This window comes from Canis lupus, chromosome 5 (assembly GCF_048164855.1).
Source record: "Canis lupus baileyi chromosome 5, mCanLup2.hap1, whole genome shotgun sequence".
Classification (NCBI taxonomy): domain Eukaryota; kingdom Metazoa; phylum Chordata; class Mammalia; order Carnivora; family Canidae; genus Canis; species Canis lupus.
This window is the reverse complement of record NC_132842.1, coordinates 50,659,189-50,673,926: the sequence shown is the minus strand read 5'-3', so window position 1 is coordinate 50,673,926 and position 14,738 is coordinate 50,659,189. Positions and strand designations below refer to the sequence as shown.

At 45.4% G+C, this 14,738-nt stretch overlaps 1 protein-coding gene across 1 annotated transcript; it reads left to right on the top strand.

The window, feature by feature from the left end:
• The first annotated feature begins 306 nt into the window (after nt 1-306).
• HTR1A (5-hydroxytryptamine receptor 1A) lies at nt 307-4,201 on the top strand. The gene has a single exon (XM_072826617.1). The coding sequence runs from the start codon at nt 332-334 to the stop codon at nt 1,601-1,603; it is 1,272 nt and encodes a 423-aa protein (XP_072682718.1). The 5' UTR covers nt 307-331; the 3' UTR covers nt 1,604-4,201.
• Nucleotides 4,202-14,738: the final 10,537 nt, after the last annotated feature.

Below are 14,738 nucleotides of genomic sequence, written 5' to 3'. Positions count from 1 at the left end.
GTGAGACCCAGACGTGGCGGCCACCTCTCCGACATCCGGAGGTCCCGGAGCCATTCTCGGGCCAACTCCTTTCCCAGCTGGCGTCTCGGAGCCCGCCGGACCAAGGGAGCCCAGGGAGCGCCTGGAAGCTTCTCCCCGGAGATGCCCTCGCCTAAGCAGTAAGAACTTCTTGCTTGAGTCCCTGCATTGCCTCCACCTGCAACTCCCCCGGAGAGAGGGCTGGGAGACCCCCAAGGGGGAGGGGCGAGGGGGACCCGGACGCCGCTCTTTCTCCCCTCCCCCTCCCCCGCTCCCCCCGTCCCCCCCCCGCCCCCCCGTCGGGCGCGCAGGCATGGAGGGGCTCAGCCCCCGACAGGGCAACAACACCACCTCGTCCGAGGGGCCCTTCGGGACGCGCGGCAACGCTACTGGCATCTCCGACGTGACCTTCAGCTACCAAGTGATCACCTCCCTGCTGCTGGGCACGCTCATTTTCTGCGCGGTGCTGGGCAATGCGTGCGTGGTGGCCGCCATCGCCCTGGAGCGCTCCCTGCAGAATGTGGCCAACTATCTCATCGGCTCGCTGGCCGTCACCGACCTCATGGTGTCGGTGCTGGTGCTGCCCATGGCCGCGCTGTACCAGGTGCTCAACAAATGGACGCTGGGACAGGTCACCTGTGACCTATTCATTGCCCTCGACGTGCTGTGCTGCACCTCGTCCATCCTGCACCTGTGCGCCATTGCGCTGGACAGGTACTGGGCCATCACGGACCCCATCGACTACGTGAACAAGAGGACGCCCCGGCGCGCCGCTGCGCTCATCTCGCTCACTTGGCTCATCGGCTTCCTCATCTCCATTCCGCCCATGCTGGGTTGGCGCACCCCCGAAGACCGCTCGGACCCCGACGCGTGCACCATCAGCAAGGACCACGGCTACACTATCTACTCCACCTTTGGCGCTTTCTACATCCCGCTGCTGCTCATGCTGGTCCTCTACGGGCGCATCTTCCGCGCCGCGCGCTTCCGCATCCGCAAAACAGTCAAGAAGGCGGAGAGGAAGGGAGCGGACGCCCGCTCCGGGGTGTCGCCAGCCCCGCAGCCCAGGAAGAGCGTGAACGGCGAGCCGGGGGGCAGAGAATGGAGGCAGGGTCCGGGGAGCCAGGCTGGGGGGCCTCTGTGCACCAACGGCGCGGTGAGGCGGGGCGACGACGGCGCCGCCCTGGAGGTGATTGAAGTGCACCGCGTGGGCAGCTCCAAAGAGCACCTGCCGCTGCCCTGCGAGGCTGGCGCCATCCCTTGCGCCCCCGCCTCCTTCGAGAAGAAGAATGAGCGCAACGCCGAGGCCAAGCGCAAGATGGCCCTGGCCCGGGAGAGGAAAACGGTGAAGACGCTGGGCATCATCATGGGCACGTTCATCCTCTGCTGGCTGCCCTTCTTCATCGTGGCCCTGGTCCTGCCCTTCTGCGAGAGCAGCTGCCACATGCCCACCCTGCTGGGCGCCATAATCAACTGGCTGGGCTACTCCAACTCCCTGCTCAACCCCGTCATCTACGCCTACTTCAACAAGGACTTCCAGAACGCCTTTAAGAAGATCGTCAGGTGCAAGTTCTGCCGCCGACGGTGACGGCGGCGCGGTCGACGAGAAGGCCCGCCCGGTCCTCTCGGGCCCCGCAGCCTCCGGCGCGCACCCCTGGGACAGCTCGCGACTTCCCCGCGGCCTCCGGCCCTCCTCCCGCCTCCCCGCTCCCTCCTCCTCCTCCTCCTCCTCCTCCTCCTCCTCCTCCTCCTCCTCCTCCTCCTCCTCCACCCAATCCCCTGCTCCGAGGGAGCGCGCGGCGCGCAGGGGGCCCCCGAGCGGAGCGGCTGCAGGACCCGGGGAGCTCCACCTCGGCTCGGACCGCGGCCCCGGGACCCGTTCCGATCCCCCGCACTGGCCTCCTCCCACGCCTCTGCACCCCACATCTTTTCGGCGGGACTTGAAGCCTCAGCCGTTCAAGGCAAAAAAAAAAAAAAAAAAAAAAAATCAACCTACATAGAAACATTAAACCGTACACGCAGCCGCCGCGCCCACTGAGGCCCCCACCTGCCCGCCGCGCTGCTAGAACTTGGGTTTAAGGTTCAGGAGTTTGCTTCACTCCCGACCCCCAGCCCTGCCCCGCCCTCCTCCCCGAGAAACTCACTTTCGTTGATTGATTGATTGATTGATTGATTGATTGATTTCGGTTGCATCCCTTCTTTCCTCGTCCCTTTCTGCCCTCCCTCGTCCCGGGCTTTGGTTTGCCAGCCGGGAAAGCCTGGAGGGTCCCTTTCCCCGGAGCGCGCGGCGTCCCCGGGACTCGCCGCCTGCGTAGACTTGCTCAGTAACTCTCCCGCGCCCCGCCCCGCCCCGCGCTCCGCTCCCTCGGGCTGCAAACGAGGGGCCCGGGGCGGTGCCTCGGGGTGGACTCGTCGGGCCCAGCGAGGCGGGGGGTGCGGGGCGAGGGCGCTCACCCAAGAGCCTGACGGCAGGTGGCAAGGCTGCAGCGGCCCTGGGCCCCGACGGGCTCCGCTTGCTCCCGCGGGCTGTGGCTCCCGGGGGGCCGAGGGGGCCGAGGGGGCCGGGTCAGCAGGGCTCGCTGCAGCCGCGGGAGTTGGATCCCGCGGGATGGGGCAGTGGGGGGGGGGGGACCCGGGAAGCCCAGGGAGTGGCGGGGGGCGGGCCGTGGCCCAGGGAGGCGACGCCGGGGCGCGCGGCCCGGGCTGCAGGTGGCGCTCGTCGTGGACCCCGGAAGGGCGCTTTCAGCCAAGGATGCAGACCCTTTCCTCCCGACTCCCCCCGCGTCCCGTCGATTGCAACAGTTGCGGGAAGCGCCTCTTCCCCCTGCGCGGGGTTCGCTCCCCGGGGTCGCTCCCCACGTCCAGCGCGCGTAGGTGCCAGGACTTTGCTTTCCAAACAGGAATCCCAGGCCTCCAACCCAACGCGTCCCCATAGGTGTAGCACTGCCTGGGACCTCATGGGGCAGTCACTTTAAATAACGGGGCCCCAAAGACTAGCGAGGGGTGCTCTCGCTGGGGAGGCCCTGAGAAGCCTGTACAGGGTTGGGTTTGCTCCTTGGCCTGGGGTGAGCCACAGGTCCTGGACACACCGCTTTCTTGCCACTTGAAGATGTAGAGCACTCCAGGCTTCCTCCCCCCCCCCCCCCCCAGCTCCTCTTTCAACCTTGCCACTTCTGCTGAGAAACCAGTTCTAATCCCTACTGCCCCCAGAAGGGAAGCTATTTTTGGTGCTCCGTTTGAATGTAAATCTCCAACCACAGGACTGGGATCAAGAGGTTTGTGAGTTAGATGTAGCCTCTAATTTTCTGACGACTAACGGTTGTGTTTTCCAGTAATTGCACAAAGGTATTGATTTTTACTCCCTTCTCCCTTCAACCGGACCTTCGGAACGATTGCGTCTGCTGGTTTGAGGACGGTGTTGCAGAAGTAGCCGATGGAAAGTTCACTGGCGTTTAGGATTAAGCAAGTGACAAGACAGCTTCATCACTGAAGCCATTTTTACTGTTTGTCAACAGAGCAAAGCCTCCATCTGGTATCCCTTTCTCGAACTGAAACTGAGAGTAAGCATCATATCCCGTTAAGACCGAGAAAGTCTAAGAACTCTGGACGCTCAGCGGATGGCTTGTTTTTGCATATGTAAGGCTGATAAGGGGCTAGGGTGAAAAGGTAGACGTCTTCAGCCCAAAAATTATTCATCTGCAAAGTCAATTTCTTTTTTTTTTCCTCACAAGAATTTCAGTACAGCTGTATGAAGAGAAAATGCACTTTTCTCTATGTCTTCCTTAATTTTAGAACACATTATATATATATAATAATTCAAGCTCAAAACTTGCTTATTCAAATTATGCCTTGGCCAGCAAGCTTTACATTTTGAAGTCTTGAGTCTTCCATTGATTTGTGTCTTTTACAGAACTGTATGGCAATGGTTTCTGGACATTTGTTTTTCCTGCTCTGGAGGACTTACATGGAAACGAGGAAGGAGCATCCAATTGGAGTATAATTGCCAAGGCAATAGAGAAATTTGGGCAATAAGTGCATAGCAGTCAACAGCCCCTAATGCTTTTTCTTTCTTTTAGTATTCGTATTAAGATAAAGTATATATGCATCAAAACCGGCCTTCACTTTTCTCTGTGACAATAAAGGACTTTATTAATGGTAATGCTACAATAAACTGATATCAGTAACACCTGCATCTCTATTTTAATCAGAATGACTATTTATTTATTTGTATTATTTCAAAATTGGAGTTCAAAAATACAACGATCAGGAGAAGATTCTACTATACAGATCAGGGATGTGACACTTGGGGAAATAAATTTAGTTTTTAGTGCTAAAGCTCATTCTAAATGAGTGATGTCTTTAAAAAAAAAATCCTATCTCTGGAAAGAGAAGGTCACATCTCATCGTTTAACCATGAAACCATGAATTTTCCCTGACTGACACCTACAGTTAAGACTTAGACATCTGTCTAATTAATATGGACAGGGTGGAGGACATGCAGAAGAGAAATGCAGTCTCTGGTGAAGGCAACAAGGCCCCATCCAGTGCTCTTACAGCAGTGAACAATCTGACATTCCTCCTCTGTCTTGCCCACAACTTCCAGCTAGAAGAAAATAGCCTCCCCTGGTTTCAAATAAAGCAACTCACTGTTTTGGTGTTTGTCACTGAATTAAAAGTGGAGGAGCATTTTCCTTTCTGTCTGGATCTCATTTGATAGTGGGCTTCTAGATGGAAGATCTATTACTATATGGGTTTTTTTTTTAAGATTTTATTTATTTATTCATGAGAGACACAGAGAGAGAGGCAGAGACACAGGCAGAGGGAGAAGCAGGCTCCTTGAGGGGAGCCTGATGCGGGGCTCGATCCCAGGACCCCAGGATCATGATGTAGGCTGAAGCCAGATGGTCAACAGCTGAGCAGTCCAGGTGTCCTGATCTATTGCTATGTTAAAATTAATTTTGATGCTCTCTTTTCCCCTACTGGAATCATCAGTGATGCTCTTGTTTCCCAGACTTTTTTTTTCTTTTAATTCAATTTGCCAGCATATAGTATATGTTTGTTAATTCCGCTGCTTTCTGGTATGAGAATGATGGCTGCAGCACATGGTGAGGCCAGGTACATGCCACAGGAAAACAGGGGTCAGGGGATACAAGGGCCAGAGAAGAGAGCACTGTGAAGCTGCATGAAGCCTTGTGCAGGTAATATATGTAAATACATGTTCTCCCCATGATGAAAAGTAAAAATAGGGCAATGGAGGAAGAAAAGCTGTCTAGAATTTCTCATCTGAAAACTGTTACATTAATGAGTCTCTGACCCTGAGTAAAATGATGTGTTTAGAATATTCGTCTTTTATTTTTTTATTTATTTATTTTATTTTTTTGGAATATTCATCTTTTAGATTCTGGGTATCTCCCTTGGCTCTTGTTCTCTGCTCTGGCATCTATTCCTCCAAGGGGACAATGGCTTTCTGTTTTCTCTAGGCCTCCCTTGAGTCTCTAGGAACACTCCAATTGAGAAAGAAAACTGTTCTCATTCACTTCCAGTGTGACTAACAAGCCTGGATAACAAATTAACAGCCACCACACATCAGGCTCCATTAAATAATGTTGAAATATGGGCCTAAGAATATATTAAAAATTAATATAAGATACCTTGGTCGCCTTGAAGGCGTTTCCAAACTACCAGGCTATATAAGAACGAGCTCTGAAGGCTAAGCAAATGCTAATGGTAGACCATTAGTGTCATATGAACAGGACAAGTCACAAGAATTTGGCTCTGAAAGAATTCAGGGGACCGAGGTCGCTGTGAGTTAGGGGTGAGTAGGAAAGATTAGGGAGGGAAAGTTGCATAAAGCATCCAGGACTGAGCTGTGGGCACGTGGATGGGGTGGTGTGAAAACACAGACATTCTTTATGAGATGTCAAAGACAACCTGAACCCTTGTCAAGGGGGGGCCTGGGATGAAATCTGTGACTGGATTGCTGGATGCTGGGAGGCCTGGGTTGGTTGAGGAGGTAGAGATCCTGGAGAAAGATGCAGGTTCACGGCTTCCCGTGTGTTGTAGCAGCAGAGGCTGGGAAGTGAGAGCAAAGATGAATCTATCAAGTCAGAGAAATGGCAGTTGGGGTAACTAGAGGAAGAATGTTTCGACAGAGTAAGGGCACTGCATACACAGAACGAGAGAATCATGAAACTATTAAGTGTCGACAGAAGATTGATCAGGGGTAGGTACAAGACAATAATTCATATTTATGTGATGTTGAAGTTTTTGCCAAATGATTTTCACACAATATACCATTGAACTTTGGGGTAGCAGATCCCTTCAGAAATGCCAAATAGACCACTTTAGCCAAAGAAAATGATTCCCATAGTAGTGGGCAAATATGGAACAAAGCACTCGAGATCGTATGCAGAATCATTATAATTCCAGGTTAAAAGGCTAGAGCTACAGTTTTAGTCAGCGTGGAGCACTGAGGATGAAGGCAGGAGCCTTCTGTTTGGAGCTAATCTCAATGACGTGGGTGGACCAACGAAGACCTGACTGAGGTCGCAGCGGAAGGAATGGAAAATGAGTTAGGCTCCAAAAAGTACATCAGAGCAAGAACTGGCAGGACCTGATCCTGGATGTGAGGAGGGAGGGAGTTGAAGATGCTGAGGAGGCTTTGTGCCCAAGAGATGAGGCCAATGATAGAAGAGGGGAAGTCAGGAGTTACTTCTCCCCTAGGTGTTAGCTTTTTTTTTTTTTAGCTTTATCTGGACATATCAAACAGCTTTGTTCTCTGCTAAGAGAATTTCCAGCCCAGATGACAGGGGCCTGCTGGGAAAGGTATTGATACATGTCACAGCGTTTGGACAGTTGGTCATTTGGGAGAGTACGTGAGGAATGATCCTCAGAGAACAATGCTTGGATCAATACCATGATTATTGATGCATTTTTCTGGTCTTTTAGTGGAATATGTTGTTTTCTTGGAGAGGCCACAATTCTGAGGTGCTCTACAGCAGCCTTTCCAGAAGGGTAACCCAGGGCGCTTGGGTGGCTCAGTGGTTGAGCATCTGCCTTCAGCTCAGGTCGTGATCCCAGGGTCCTGGGATCAAGTCCCGCATTGGGCTCCCTGCAGGGAGCCTACTTCTCCCTCTGCCTCTCTCTCTCTCTCTGTCATGAATAAATAAAATTTTAAAGATATTAAAAAAAAGGGTAACCCAAACAGACCATGAGGGGCAGTGTGTTAAGGATACATGGAGCCCAGAAGATTGAGTCTATCCAGTTGACCAAGTGAAGAGCAGAGCCATCCACTTTACTCTCCAAATCAAAAACCATAGCAGACCTGTTTGATTCTTAAACCAGAAAAAAACAACAACACACACACACACACACACACAACTTTTTTTTTTAGATCAAAACATTTATTCTTTTTGTTACAAAAACAAAAATCAATCCAAACAGGTAATGAAATAAACATTTTTTAAAGCATTCCATCCTGGGTTCTCTGTCCTAGAATTTAATAAACAGTTCAAGTTTAGATTGCTTCTGGATGCTATGAGGTCTCCATCTTATAAGCATGTTTCTCTAGTTCAGCTCATAACTGATTGGAGAAGTCATCCTCTACATTGTTATCATCCCAATTATCCTCCCAGACACGTGCATCTTCATCTTCATCTAAACCAGATATTCTTAGAAAATCTAGACCCAGGAGGCTAGAATATGCAGTGACTTATTTCTATTTTCCATCTCACTGTGCTTTGTGGCAATGACAGGGATGGGGAGATGAGTGGGGTCCCCAGATACTTCAGTAACATATCCAGTCATTTCTACAATGCCAATCTCTAACATTGCTCAATTGTCCAGCTTCTAGGAAGTTCCTCAGGGCAGGATTTCCAGGAGATGTCTTGCATTGACAAGTGGTTGTTCTGTTGTGTCTCAGCTGGATTCAAGTTTGAAGAAAGCAAAGGAAACAGGCTGGCTGGGGGTAGGGACGGGGAAAGGAAGGAGTAGACCACAGGACTCACCTAACTTTCACAGGTTGTATAGCTGTGGAGATAGAGGAGGAAGTGTTTCGAGACTTGTCTATGGTCTTTGGATGAGAAGCATTTTATGAAATAGGGTATACTTCATAGTCTCTGGGAACAATTAGGCTGACACTGTGAGAACTAAGAGAGAAAGCAAATGGTGAATGTTGGTTGTAGCTTTAACAGTAGAGACGGAACTCCAATTGCAAATATTCATAAACAATGTGGTTTCTTGCAATCAGATGCTGCATTATAAGGATTTGCAATGGAAAAGGGGCAATTTATGGGACAGCCTCTGGCTCAGAAATAGTGGGCAGATGATTCGTTTGTTGGTTCAACTAATATTTCTGGACAACGTGTGGGCCAGGCACTGCTCTAGGTGTTTGGGATACAACAGTGAACAAAGCAGATGAAGTCCCTGTGGTAGATTATTTGTAGAAATGCCACAGTGACTGCCCTCCCTGTGTCCACTTTTTTGCAATGTGACTTTTTGTTTCTCCTACAAAAACATCCAGAGGTTTTCTCACCACTTGAATGTGGGTTGGCCTTGTGACTCGCTTTGACTAATTAAACAGGCCAGATCGATGTGACCATGCAACTCATGAGGCCTTGCAGTCTTCCACATGGTCCCTCAGAATCCGGCCCTGCCACCAGGTGAACAAGCCTGAACTCACTTGCTGGAGACCAAGAGATCACCTGGAGCAGAGAAGAGTCATCCTAGCTAAGGCCCTTATGGACAAGCCAGATCTCAAGTGACTCAGAAGCTGACTGCGCATGCAACAGTGAGCACAGCTAACACCAGAGGAACCTCCCACCTTCATTTATTACCAAATTGTCAAAGCACAGACTTGTGAACAAAATAGATGGTTGTTATTTTAAGGCACTAAATTTGGAAGGTAATTTGTCATGCTGAAAAAGCTAACTGATACAGTCTCATGCCTTAAGGAGTTTGCATTCCAGAGAAGGAGCGAGATTAACAACAAAAACACACACACACACACACACACACACACACACACACACACACAATCAGATGGTGATCAGTATTATGAAAAAAATAATAAACTACAGTATAATCTCAGCAAGTGCTGAGATAGAGGGGAAGAGTGTTGCTATTTTTTTAGAATGTTCAAGCAAGGGCTCACTGATACGGTAATATTTGAATGGACACCTGAGAGAGTTAACAGAGGCCTGAGGTAGAGGTTTGGTGAAAATGAGCACTTGAACAAACACATCTTAAATCTGATACAATTTACTGTGGAAACTACAAGGGGTATATTTCCAACAAGAAATACCAGGAAATTGAAGATTTAGGGATTTGTGTGCTCAGATTTTAGAGTTTTCTCAGTTCTTGACAGCCAACTCATTTAAGTTGAAAGTATTCATATTTAGCTTCTTAGGGGCAAGGTCATGAGAAGCCCTGAATGGGGGTCTTACTAAGTCTCATATGGTGTTACAATCCCCAAACTGTCATAGTCTCTATGTAGTAAAAAAAAAAAAAAAAAAAAAAAAAACTGCCTTGGCAAGCCAAGCCCATTTAACTTCCTACTACACTACCACTGACACCTTGCTGTGTTGTGTATTAGTTTTATTTTGAAAACAGATCTATTGTGATATAGTTCACATTCTTTTCATCCCATTAAAGTATATAGTTTGAAGGGTTTTAGTGCATTCATGGAGTTAGGCAGCCATCACTTCATCCATTTTAGAGTATTTTTATTACCCCCCGTAATAAGTGCTGTATCCATTAACAGGTACTCCTTATTTCCCACTAAACCCAGAGCCCCAGACAACCACGAATCTACTTTTTGTCTCTGTATTTTTGCCCATTAAGAACATTTCATATGACATATAGTCTTTTGAAAAGGGCTTATTTTACTTAGCATGATGTTTTAAAGGTTATTCATGTTGTGGGGCACCTCGGTGGCTCAGCGGTTAAGTGTCTGCCTTCCGCTCAGGGTGTGATCCTGGAGTCCTGGGATCGAGTCCCACGTTGGGCTCCCTGTGTGGAGCCTGCTTCTCCCTCTGCCTGTGTCTCTGCCTCTCTCCCTGTGTTTCTCATGAATAAATAAATAAAACCTCAAAAAAAAATCTTAAAAAAAGGTTATCCGTGTTGTATTAGGTATCAATACTTTATTTCTTTTTTTTTTTGCCGAATAACATTTAATTTCATAGATCTACTATGTTTTATGTATTCATCCATTAACGAACATTTGGGTCGTTTGCACTTTTTGGCTATTGTGGAGAATGCTGCTATGAACATTTGTGTACAAATTTCTGCGTGGGCAATTGTTTTCATAATCTTGGATATAAGGCTAGGAATAGATTTGCTGAGTCACGTGCCAACCGTATATTTAACATTTTAAGGAATTTAAAGGAAGACGTTTTCCAACATGTCTGCACCTTTCTGCCTTTCTGTTTCCCACCAACTATGGGAAATGTCTCCTTGTCAGGACTTGTTATTATCTGTGTTTTCGATGATAGCCATCCTAGTGAGCTGCAGTGGGAGCTCATTGTGGTTTTATTTGCTTTTCTCTAATAAGCAATGATCATTGAGCATCTTTTCAAGTGCTTATGGGCCATTTGTATATTTTATCTAGAGAAGTAGCTATACAAATTCTTTTTTCACTTTTAAACTCAGGTGATCTTTTTTGTTATTGAGTTTTCAGTTTTTTTCTGTGTTCTGGATACTCGGCTCTTAGCAGAAGATGATTTGCATACTATTTTCTTCAGTTCTATTGCCTTTTCACTTTCTTTAGGTTATCATTTGCAACAAAAAAGTTTTTAAGTTTCGTGAAGTCCAGTTTATCTGTTTTTTTCTTTTGTTCCTTATGCTTTTTGTGTTGTGTCTATGAAGGTCACAAAGGTTTACTCAAGTATTTTTTAAGGGTTGCATACTGTTAGCTTTGACATTTAGATAGTTGATCCTTTTGAGTTGATTTTTGTGTGTGGTGTAAACAAGGTACTCAATTTCAGAGTTTGCACTTCACATATCATTTGTTGAAGAAACAACTATTTTTCCTCTTGGAATTATTTTTAGCACTCTTGATGAAGATCAATAATTGTCCATGAATGTAAGGGATTATTCCTGGACTCTGAATTCTCTTACACTGATCTATATGTGGATCCTTATGCCAGTATCATACAGTCTTGATTACTATAGATTCGTAGTAAGTTTTGAACTCAGAATATAAGGTTTTTTCAAGAATGTTTCAGTTATTGTGTCCCTTATATTTCCATATGAACTCTAAGATCCTCTTGTCAGTTTCAGAGGAAAAAGAAAAGGAAGCTGAGATTTTAATAGGGATTGCATTGGATATGTATGCAGATCAATAAGAGGAGTATCATAATCTGAACAATATTAAATCTTTGGATTCATGAACATGGAATATCTTTCCACTTATTTAAGTCTGTTTTAAGTTATTTTAAATTGTTAAAATTTAACTTTTTTGTTTAACTGATTGTTTAATTAATTTAATTGTTTAATTAATTTAATTAATTAATTACGATTTTCAGGTGCAAGCCTGCGTTCATTTCGTTGAATTCATTTCTAGGTATTTTTTTCTTTTTGATGCTATTGTAAATAAAATATTGCTTTCTTTTTAAACAATTTTTTTAAATCTTTAAAAAATTGAAGCATAGTAGATACACAATTTTGCATTAGTGTCCGGTGTGTAACGTAGTGATTCACCACAAGTGTAGCTACTATCTGTCACCGTACAATGCTATTACAATACCATTTACCATATTGGCTCTGCTGTACCTTTCATTCCTATGACTGATTTGTTCCATAACTGGAAGCTTATTTATTTCTCATTTAATTTCTTATTTATTTCTTCTCAAATTATTCATTATATAGAACATAGTAGATATTTGTATATTGATCTTTTATTCTGCAGTCTTGCTAACTTGTTTATTCTAAAATATTATTAGTGAAATGTGTTAGGATTTCCTGTATACAGCATTGTATCATCTGTAAATAGAAATAGTTTTACTTCTTTTCTCTCCCCAGTCTGTATGCCTTATTTCATTTTTTTTTTTGGCCCAATTCCCTGGCTAGAACCTGCAGAACAAGATATCATGAAAATGGTGAGACCAGATAGCCTATCTTCTTTCTGGTCATGTGGGGAAAGCACCCGGACTTTCACTATTTCGTATGTTGTTCACTATGGGTTTTTCAGAGCTGCACTTTATCAGGTTGAGGAAATTCCTTATTTTCCTACTTTGGTGAGTGTTTTTATCATGAAACTGTGTGTTGGATTTTATCAAATGCTTTCTCTGGATCAACTGAGAGAATCATGTGTGTTTGTTTTTTTTTTTTTTTTAATTCTATCAATATGGTGTATTACGTTAATTTATTTTCAGATGTAAAGCCAACCTTACATTCTTGGGATAAATCTCACTTAGTCACAGTGTATAATTCCTTTTATATGTTGTTAGATTGGGTTTGCTAGTATTTTTGAGGGTTTTATATCTATATTCATATGTAATATCACTCTATAGTTTTCTGTTTCTGTTATAGCTCTGTCCAGTTTTGATATTGGGAAAATACTGGACCTATCCATCATTTTTAAGTGATAATTAGACATACTGTGCACATATCACATTGCAAATGTGTAATGATAACCCGTTTATGAGCATGCACAGGCAGTTCAAGGTTTAGGAGGGATTAACTGTGTGTGGAGGTGTTTGAAACACCCTAATGCATTTCAGTTCCTGCAAAGGATCTGAGTGGGTCACCACAATTCTAGAAACAGCCCTAATAAGCATGTTAACATTGGTGTTCATACTCTCTACTTGGTTATAACAACATCTTATTATGGTTTAAAAAGGTATCAGAGTATGTTTGTGGTTGTATTTAAGGCCTTTTCTTCCTGAGTAGACAGCGAGACTACATTTTCCAAACTTTCTTCTTGTAGGGTGTGGCTATGAGGCTGGTGTCAGGCTAACATAAAACGTTCAGATTGATATCATCACTTTGGGGGTTGAACTGTAAAGACCTCCAGAATGACCTTCTTTTCTCACATGGTAGGTAAATGAAGAGGACTCCCTAGTTAGGGAAGAGGATGAGGCCACAGGTGTAAGGAGCCTGGATCTTTAGATAAGTCAGGTAACTGCCAGCTCCTCTTCATTTTGGGAGAGGTCACAAACTTGCTGAGGAGAGATGAACGTAGGCCAAGATGACACACCTTTAGTGTATATTTTGAACAGTACCTGGTAACCATCAGGAAGCCTTGTGCCCTCATTGGTGCCTCAGTTCAGAGATTTAGTTTCACTCTGGCTTTAGTTTTATGGAGTGTGTTTACAATAATGTCCCCTAGCCACATCTTTGGGTCTTTGGGAAAATTATTAAATAGACACAGTTGATTTTCAATGGCTTTTCCTTTCTTTGAGGCATCCCTTTTCTTTCATTATGCTTTCCCCATTAGGCTCTCAAAATTTGCACTACATGTCTCCCGAAGGAAATTTCCAACTTGCAAATTTTATTCCCCATTCTTTCAATTTTGGATCATGCCAAAGGTGGTGGAGGAAGAAGCCAGGCCAAGAGCGGCCAGAAAGTTGACTAAGTTGACTGTAATCATGAAATACAATGACAACTTTCCTTTTATCATCTGGACAAATGAAAGGGGGGATTTCTATACTCTGTCATATAGATATTACTACTTACTATGACATTATACAAAAAACAAAGGGACTATAGAGTGAACACCTTGTGATTTGGTGTATTACCTTGGGTATAGCATGTGCAAATTATCCCTAGGGGAATGAAAAAGCATCTGTACCATGCTTTTCCAGTAACAGTTTTCCAAACTCGTGTGTTTATACATATGTCGATAACAATAAGATGACAAATGGTCAAGAAACTTTCCTATATACCACATGAGATTATCTAAGAATTCTGTAGCACACTTAGATGGCTAATTGCAGTAGAATAGTTTAGATGAGTATGATGGAGGAAGGATGGAAACGCGAATAATTAATAGCAGAGAATTGTAAGGCAAGAGCTGAGAGGCCTGGGAGATGGACTGGGTGTGAAAACTGGTGTTGGAGAGGAACCTGCATTTGAAGATGGGAGAAGACTGGAAGAGACTAGAAATAGGGAAATAAGTAACAGAAGGTTCTATGTTGGGAGAGAAGAAATAGACCTTTGATAAATGTCCAGAATTCAATTTTTGTCTTTTTCTCTAAAGATTTAAACATTTTATTTACTTGGGGGGGGGGGGGAGGGAGGCAGACTCCACACTGAGCAGGGAGCCCAATAAGGGGCTTCATCCCAGGATCCTGAGATCATGACCTGAGTTAAAGGCAGATGCTTAACCAACTGAGCCACCCAGGTGCCCCTAATTTTAGTCTTAAAAAGAGAAAGATAGCAGCTCTGTGAAGAGAGGTTCGGGGACATAGAGAAGCCAGGCAGACATTGCATGAGGAACACTAGCTACCATGAAAGGGTGTGCTGTGGTGAGAACTAAAAGAGAGGTTGGATGACATACACATTTATTTTTCTTTTGGATAAAAGGAGGCCAAAGTATGTCTCTAGAGACTGGGAAATTGGAAGCAACAAAGAAGAAAGATAGAAAGCAGGAAAAACTGAAGATTCTGGTGAATGAGGGGGTCAGTGAAGGAGTAAAGTCTTAAAGAAGGCAAGAGGTTGGAGGGTTGAGCTCTGAGGTGGAGATATTCTGAGAGACAGGAGATGAAGGGACACTGTGTGAAGAG